The 9,535-nt window shown below is 38.9% G+C and overlaps 1 protein-coding gene across 2 annotated transcripts in view; it reads right to left on the minus strand.

Annotated features, from left to right (window-relative positions):
• The window catches only part of macrod2 (mono-ADP ribosylhydrolase 2), a 498,510-nt gene extending 489,438 nt beyond the window's left edge, over window positions 1–9,072 (minus strand). For both annotated transcript variants that reach the window (XM_053874271.1, XM_053874270.1), the window contains exons 1-3: window positions 8,864–9,072; window positions 6,679–6,780; window positions 5,713–5,835 (exon numbers count right to left, since the gene is read on the minus strand). In XM_053874271.1, coding sequence (XP_053730246.1) covers window positions 5,713–5,835; window positions 6,679–6,780; window positions 8,864–8,900 — 262 coding nt within the window. In that variant the 5' untranslated portion in view covers window positions 8,901–9,072. The remainder of the gene's footprint in view (window positions 1–5,712; window positions 5,836–6,678; window positions 6,781–8,863) is intronic.
• Between the last annotated feature and the right edge of the window lie 463 nt (window positions 9,073–9,535).

The following is a 9,535-nucleotide window of genomic DNA, read 5'->3' on the forward strand; positions in this document are numbered from 1 at the left end:
CTAAGATCAATCCAGGGTGCCTGGTTTGGAAGCACAGTGTCCCTAATGTCACAATGACGTATCTAAAATGACCTATCCCAATGCAGGAGTGGTGATACGATGCATTGCAATATATTGTGATAGTGTTTCAGATAATGCAGTACAATAGTATGTGCATGAAAGAGATTATTGCTGTCACAAATATAGCAGCAAGTATAAGTAAGCATCGAGTATCTAGGTATTAAGTATTGATACAGCCTACTAAAAATAATAAAACTATCATGCAATCACGTATCGCAATATTTGGGTGTATTAATATCTTCTTACACCCATAGCGCCACTAGCTATAATGTGCCCATATACTGAAAACTGAAATATCAGGTTAGATGCTTCAAGTCCGTGTGGTAGAAGTGGGCCATAAGAAGATGTCATTTTGAAGGCCCAAATGATGCATACAAGCATCAGAAAAATCAAAGCTTTATCCAGACATTAGTTGCCTATGCGAGACAAACACAGCAGGTGCCCCAAGTGATGGTCAGCGGCATGTGCAAGGTGAACCACTGCTTGGGTAACGTTGGCCAATGTGTCCAACAGGATTGCCGCACATTTAGGAAAACAGCTTTTCATGACTTGTGTACAGACTGTTTCGGCTGACTCTGTATGTAGCAGGGATATGGGGGGTGTCAAAATATCAACGCTATGATTGCTAATAAAACAATCTAAAACAACTGTAAAAAACTGCAACACTTCTTCAAGTCCCCATATGATGGTGCTGCTTTGCAGTGATAGGAATGTTGGTCGATTCCTCTTGGAAAAGAGGTTAACAAGAGACAAATGATGAAGAAGAACTGAGGCGTAAACAGGACAAAATTGCGTAAGGCAGAGGCAAATTAGCAAATAGCAGTGGGAAAAATATGAAAAATGTGTGGGGTTAAGGAAGTTTTTGTTAATAAAGGGAAAATGACATTTGTATTTGATGAATATTTGATGAATTTTTTTATGTAACCTTGATTATAATAAAACACTAAATAAATAAATCAGAAAAGATAAGTTTGATTTTGCTTTGTTTTCGGGCCAATAACCAGTAAAAAAAAATAGTGTTATATCCCAATATTCCAACCCAAGCGTAATTAACATGCCATCAGTCACTTATTTTCAATTATTACTGTACAATTATTATTTAATTTAAATTATGAACAATTATTATTTAAAGTCACTTTAGTAGTAAAGCCGACATTTAACCCCTTTTTAAACACTTCCAACTCAAAGAAATGTTATATTATAATTATTATATAATAATTAGGCTTGCTTTCCCATAAATAAATATATATATATATATATATATATATATATATATATATATATATATATATATATATATATATATATATATATATATATATTAATATAAAACAAAACTGTACAATCATCGATGTGTATGACATCATTCAAATGAACAAATATCCTTGAGACTATGGTGAGGACAATATAATATTGACATCTTTAGCCACTGCAGGGACATAGTGCATAGCCTCCTCTATCAGATGAAGCCAACGTCATGTAACTGTCAACAATAAATAACAGGAAACAACCACCGTAAACACATCCACACACACACACAGCTGCAAACCGATACCAATATGTCAACCCTGTCAGAATCATTATAGCATTTATAAAGAGATTGCCTGCAAGAACTCAATTGGCTCCAGTAAAATCTGCTACACTGAATGATGGTGAGGGTTCTCAGCAGATTGCGGATCGGAGGTCGAGGCCTCTGCTACAGTAATCATGATTAGGAAAGTCCTCCTCGCTTTGTGAGGCGTTCTTTATCACCTCATTCAGATCTGAGAGCCACGCCGACACGCTCCACAAACAAAGACGAGGAGACTTATTGCGGCGTTCACCTCAAAACAACATAATGATATACATTCATTTTGGGAAATGTATTCTTTTCATCACCAAGATTTCACAATGAATTATTTAAAAACTGCATCCTTTCTCAGGTTGTCCTTTCAACACAAGCCAAGGATGCAGACTATTAAACCTGATGAATACGCAATCGGAAAAATTACGGCGCATTGATCTGTAAAAAAAACGAACAAAGTTCACCAAAGTGATAACAAAAGGTCGGATTGGGACGAGCAGCATCGGGCTCGGCTGTCCTCATGCGTCTCTTTATCCAACACCCACGCTATTGTCATCATTATTCCACCCCCAGGTGACACGCGGGGGCACCTCAGTCCAACCTCCAGCCAAACAGAATTAAGAAAGAATTAAAAGCTCAATGAGCCTGCTAATTAAACTTTAATGGAAGACATAAAACAACCTAATACCCTCTAAAAGGTATAGGCAGACACCAGAACACGGTAACTACTGAGCCCATAAAATCACAGACATCTCTCCTTTGGAAACAACTTAGTGCCAGAATTGCCACTCAACTTTGAATTCACATGAACTCGTCGAGTAGGACACTAAATTTTGATCACTTTTTTACATTTTTTTTTTAACTTGGGCAAGAAAAGAAAAATTATTAGCAATTACAAGCTAACAAATCATAGACATGTTACTCTTGACAACTGTAACTCCTTCATTAAATCTATATTTTTTTCCAGAAAACCACTCCATCAATTGGTCTCCAAGGCAGCAGTTGAAGTAAAGAGATCCAGATGTCCCTGTTCCCAGACACCAGCCCAGATCTTTCAGGGTATTCCCAGGTCAACTGCAAGGCACAACATTTCCCACCTTACCAAAGACGAATTGAAGATTTAGCAGCCATTCTGTACACTGAGTCTCAACCAGATGGCAAAGGTTCTGATCCAACTCGGGAGAAAACTCAGTTTGGGAGTTTTGGAGCAGGTTCTTTCATTCAATTGATAGATTTAGTTAGTCAAGCATGTGGAGGAGATTCTACTTAAATGAATGAAATTATCAAGAAGTCCTACAGCTGAGGTGTGAAACAGGCCCGTGGGACATTTGAGGTCCTTAAGATACAGTTGGGTGGGCTGCCACCAAGTATAGCATTGATGTGGCCCCAACAGAGCCACTGCAATTGTATAGGTAGATTCCAATGGATGACGTATGAGCTACAAGATTCCGCAATGTTAATTATTTAAATTACTTCAATTACAAACTAAAGATGGAATAAAATGACCTATGGTGTGAAGCAAAATCCACATGAGCCCAGAATCTCCAGGTCTGCCGCCCAGTCTTTGGCTCTGGTGGCTACCTGGTCCGATGAGTTTGCTGATCTGTTACAGGGGTCCAATAGTTTGAAGAATAAAAAAAATGTTGTGACTTTCAAATCTCCATGCCGCTTCAAAATTGTACATAGGGTTTAAGCCAAAACAGTTTTTTTCAACTGCCATTAGGATTCAATGAAGCAATAGCATGGGCTCGAATCGTGAAACCATAATAGTCGTGATGTATAGCACATAAATAAGCTCTTGAACTTTTCCACCCACTTCATCGTGCCATGGTGTCAGAAATGAGAAATAAAAAAAAATGGACGATAAAAGTCCACCATGATGTTCTTATCAGTCCCACCACCTGTACCGCACCATGGAGGAGTGAGGCGCAGAGCCAAGTACGGAGAATTTCACAAAATTATTCAGCCATCTCATCAACCTTTCACACCCTCTGACAGCCCACTAAACATAACAAATTGCCCCCGAGCCAACAGGCAGCTCAATCAGAACAGGGACCGCCCGCCACATTTATTACTGTGGGGAACTGCCTGAGCTGCAATATTATTCGTCAATTTGAAATAAAAATTGTGCACTACTGAAGAATCGCAATCGTGCTTGTGAAAGACTGTTTGAACTTCACATTTGAAAAGGTCAGTGGAATGCCGAAAAGAGCATCGCATCTTGACTTGGCAGGAAATAGTTCCATTTTAAAATGTTGCCTCAACTTAAAAAAATAAATGTTAGATATAATGGCAATAAATTATTCAAGAAAATTGTTGCGACATTTTCGGATAATGCAGAGTTAATTCCATCCCGTTAGCATACAATAAAGGGATTTAAGTCTCACAAACTATGCACAAATCTGGAAGTAGACGGAATAGAAAGGTCTGCTGCATCACATCTCTTTGCCAATATCTTTCAAGGCTTGTACTATATGGAATGCAGTGCAACCACAAAAGCTAACTGTGAGTGAGATTCCATCTAGTTGAGGGAAACATTTGATGGCTGTGTCAGTTTATTGGTTGTCACAAGGTGGCATTTAGTCATGACACTACTACTGTTTATACCTCCAACCCACAGGTTTCTACTATAAAACTCTCACCATCAACCATAACCTATAGATAATTGTGTAACAGTGTTGATCATGTAGTGACATCCAAAACAGTATCATCTGAAGGAAGGAGGTCAGAGAGGGTGAGGGGAAGATGGGAGGGTGCATTCATCTAATCGGAAGTAAAAAGAAAGTAAAAAGAACAAGATTAAGACAAATAGAATCAAGCGCAACACGTAGACCAGACACAGACCAGTTCTCATGCGGCTATTATGTTGGTTGAAATGCAAGAAGCTGAATTAAATCATCAAATATCTGAGATGGACCATGTATTACTCACCAAATCTTCTGGCTAAAGTTAAAGTAATAAATCCAAAAATCAAGACAAAGGAGATTAACCTTCAAAATAACACAGATTTGATGAGCATAATTTCTCCATAAATACCAATTAATATTTTTAAAGAATGTCAGACTTCGATCAATTAAATAAAATAAATAAATAAATAAAAGGAAAGAAAATGGGTTCTGCAACCCACGTCCACGTCAGATTGTTCTTACTTCCCGTGAGCACTAGCTGGCTCAGAGAAACGTACAAGATAGAATGGCAGGATTTCAACCCTGAAATATCAGAACAGAAATCATGACTTCAGACATGGACGCAGTGTGGTCGAACACAAAGGTGAAATTAGTGAGAGGTATACTGGCCCCTAATGGCAGTGTTGTATAAATCTACCTTTCTTCCATCCACATAAAAAAAACATTTCTTATACTAGTGATAGACATATTTCATGAGTTGTTCTGTGCACAATGAGAAATTTTGACAAACATTTGTGAGCATGAGTAAGACAAAGCTACATGATGAGCTCACTGGACGAAGCAAGCCACCACCGTACATTTTCTAAATCAACTTGCTATTGTACTTAGTGTGTCTTTGATTATACTTCATTAGATATTGGTCCAACACTGGGGAATCTCGAAAAAAAAATAAAGTGGCCAAGAAAATATTTGTTATCAAGCAACTCAGCAGGGCCGGTGTTTCTTTGAATTCAGCATATACATAATATTTAACTCAACATGCTTGGTGAAGTGTCATGTCACATGTATTTGCAGTATGGAAAAACACAGCAGACCATCATACTACCACACTGGTGAAGAAACAAGCTGCAAAGTGCAACAGACAATTTTTGCACTCTTGTTCGGTGTGTGGGTTGCAGCCGACTGCAAAATATATTACATAATATTGAAGCAGATTTCTAAAAATAGGATACTTTCAGTGTTTGAAAGATATTTTCTTCAATGTGATGGATCTCTGAACTTAAGAGGAGCAAAAATATATTTTACCAATGGATAAAAGCTTGAATGACAAAAAGACTGTCAACAACTGTCACGTTAGTCTTCAAAAAACGCCTCCTAAATCTCACCACTAGAGGGCAGCTTGTGACAATGAATCACGTTTTCACCAGAAGACTGCATCGGGCCATATATCAGAAACCTTACCAGCATTGACGATGGCGTCCACCTCCAGGACAGTGATGTCACCTTTGTAGAGAGAGACTTTATCGCTGAGACCTCCTCCTCCTCCTCCACCTGTCATCTCCTTCTCTTCTTCTTTGTCGTCAGCTGCAAGAGACAAAGCGTTTTGCTCACAAAAACTGTAATGACAACTGCATATCTTCATTTACATTTTTGCACCTGATATGTACAGCTAAAGGTACAAATATGGACACAATTGAAACTTTATTATGATTGATAAGAGATTAATAAACTATCTACATAAGTTTAAGCCTGTTCAATTCAGGGGGATATAATTCAAGTAAAAGCAATATATTAGTAACATATTTAAACCTCTTTCACACATGGACTTATTGTGTTGGATGAATAAACATGCTTTAACAAATCAACATAAATTGTGTATCTACCATATAGGCACACGCACACGTCTATAGAAAATATTTATTTTGCAGATTTATGGAAACCTAGGTCATTTCATTGTTTCGTCAGCATCGTGAACCTGAAAGACTCGTTGGTGTATGATGTTCTCATTTCCTTTGATGCAAAACATAATCCTATTTCTCAGCACCAACTAATAAATGATCTAAATACGTTCATATTATATTACATGCAAAAGACTCAAGCAGCATTCACCACCGTATCCTTTAATACCCAGTTGTACTAAAATCCTAATCCATCTGATTCTGTTGATAATTTGCTGCAATTTCTTACAGCTTCTGTACACAGATATAACAAATATATTTATCCCAATTATGCTTCCACGCCATTTTTTACAATGAGTTTATTATTAACGTGATTCTTCTTCTACAACAGGAATATATGAATACGAAGATTTAGTCTACATCTTCCTCTAGATGTGAGAATGTGTTAAATTATCACAAAATTAAAGGTTAATATGTGTATAAGAGTCAATAATTCTCTCTCATGTGAAGAAACGACTCGCTCCCTTACGGTAATTCTCCTCGCTCCAGGTTGGGATCTTGTCCAGACTAATAAAATCTTGACGTCGATACTCTTTGCGTCTCTCCTCTCGGTCCATACGGAGGAGTCTCTCTGTGAAAGGAAATGTAGAACTTTAGCAGATTAAAAGAAAGAAAAGGAGAAGCGTGAATGTGTTACATCTACGTGAGCATTATCTCAATGCCAAACATTGTAATTCTCTTTTAATGTGTCGTGCCAACCGAGTTCTCCCTTGATCCTACACATCCTGGCTCCAAAAAAATGTGATTTTATATTAACCAAGCAGCACTTGAAGACAAGCAATGTCCCGCAAGGCAATGGGCTTTGATTTAAGGCTCATCATAATCCAGCAGCGCCTATTTATCTCTATGATGACGACATTTATTTGTCATCAAAATTGCTAGGGGAAGAAACTGCTTGTTTTTCATTCAAGGAGATTACTTAGTGTTACTGCGGCGAAGGTCAGACACTTTCTTGTTTGAGTTGAATTGTTTCTATATTTCATTTAAACTGAGAGTTTCTTTTTAATCTGACTGTTACAATAAATTAAATCACTATGGTGGGAAAGAAAAGTCACTCAAGCAGGATTCAAACCCAGAGCCTTCATTCTAAAAGGCTGGAACAGGAACAAGTGTTAAGTAACTAGAATGAAGAACAACAACCCCAAGTCTAAAACCTCGGTACTCAATGGGAAAATGGGAAATGCCCAAAGCAGGTTGTGAGTCTTTGCCCCAAATGAGTGGAGGAAGATTGATAGATTCCCTCTTGAGGACGCAGTATTGGTCTGTCACCGTGAAGACAGAGCTGAGCCAAAAGGCAAAGCCTTCATTTCATGTATTCCTGAGCTTTGGGGAGTGTCCAAATGAAGATTGAAGCTCAGGGGAGGGGAGAGCGGGGTTTAGTTTGTTTTTATTTAGTACTATTTACTTTTTTGTGATGTGTATAATTTGTTCATCAATGAAAATTCAATAAAAGGAACATTGAAAGAAAAAAGAATGAAGCATAGTCATAAAAGTGATGCACAACATATATTGAGACATGGATCAAAAAAAAAAAAAAAAACTTTTTGGTGTGCATGATTTCACCTTCCACCTCATACTGTATTCCCAATATTTCAGGAAAAGGGCTGAAGGCACACCTGACCACATGGTGAAACTCCATTGTGCACTTTTAGACAGACAAATACAAACGTCACCAAAAAACCCAAAGTCATCTCGTATTGGATTTGTAACTACAATCTTCTTGCTGTGAGTCTACACCACATTGTCAAACTACATTGTTGAATTTCCCACCGTAGGACAAATAAAGGACATCGAATCTAATAGCACCCTAAACATAGACAATGATCTACTCTTGCACTGAATATTCTGCATGTTTTCACTGGAAATATTCTTGCTAACTGGTGTAGGGGAATTGTGACCTGATGCTGACTAGAAGTTGCTATGAATGAAGGTATAGATCCAGGCAGATAATAAGAGACTTCACATTGTTGCTTTCCTTAGTTTTCCTTATATTACCAACAAAAAGAAGAAACAGCTGATGAGATCTTAAACTCACATGGGAGTGACTTGGCTTGAGTAAGTCATCGGGGAAACAGGAAATCCCACTTAAACTAGTGCATGTGGATGTCTATGGAAGCATGGTTTCCTGTGGAATCTCTAAGTTCCCCCCTCAGTTTCAAGGCACAAAACTAGGGGCCCCAATTTGTATGTAGTGGCAACCTGTCCACGGGTGTCTGCCTCCATTTTTATCCAGCTGGGATAGACCCCAGGCCCCCTGGACTCCAGGAGAGGGACAAGTGGCTGAGAGCGATTGAATGAAGTTGCATGAACAGTGTGGACACCGTCGTATATTTGAGCATCCCAGTACTGTTGATGATGATGACAAACATGCTTTGACAAATTCTGTATATGCGGAGCATCATACAGGTGGACGGGAGGCGGGACATGCTAGTGGGTGCCAGAAGAACACCTCAATATTCAGTCAGTGCACTCATTGTAAGCTAGTTTGGAGTCAGACGAACACTGGCGGCAGCTTCACAGACGCAGCATCTTTGTAAAACAAGTGTCCACCGCAGCACGATGAGAGCGTGTCAGCCTCCTGGCACTGTCTCAATCTCTGCCATGGTGCTGGTGATGGTGATGATAATGGAGACCCCCCTCAAAACAAACCTTACCTTTCTCAGTCTTCCAGTCCTTTTTCTTTTTGCTCATGCTGCCGGCGTGATTGGACTTCGAGTGGTTGTTTTTTGAGTGTGGCAACCCCAGACTCACAGTGAGTTGCGTTCCGTCAGTTAAAAAAACCAGAAAGTGGAGCAGCCGCTGGACGGACGTCTCACCTGTGAAGCTGTCAAATATCAGTGGACCTCACTCGGCTCAACCTACCGTGACTGCGCCGTGGGAGATGTGTACGAGCCTGCGCGCCGTGATTGGCTGCAGCGAAATGGGAAGTGACCTCACGATTTGCTGATGTTGAATGTCAATCAAATGATGTGTTTGCCGCGGTGAAGCAGGGTTGGGTGTTTGTTCTCACTGGTCCGTCCTCCTGAGGTGTGAGTTGTTTAATAACGCCCGGTAGTTAAATTGCACCTTCCTAATTTAGAGACAGATTTATCATGACAAGGTTCTGCTCTTGGCAATGTGTATATAATTACGATATCATTAAATAATAAACCGTGTTTCTGCCCTCAGAGGGTGAGAAATGCCAGTATAAAATATTGTTTTTATAAAAGAAGAGTAAAAAAAAAAACAATGACTGTTAAGTAAAATGTGAATTCATCATGACTTTTATCCTGTTTTTAATGTTACATTTTGACATCAATAATTTGCAAACATAAAATTGATGAGTA

This window comes from Synchiropus splendidus, chromosome 9 (genome assembly GCF_027744825.2).
Source record: "Synchiropus splendidus isolate RoL2022-P1 chromosome 9, RoL_Sspl_1.0, whole genome shotgun sequence".
Taxonomy (NCBI): Eukaryota; Metazoa; Chordata; class Actinopteri; order Syngnathiformes; family Callionymidae; genus Synchiropus; species Synchiropus splendidus.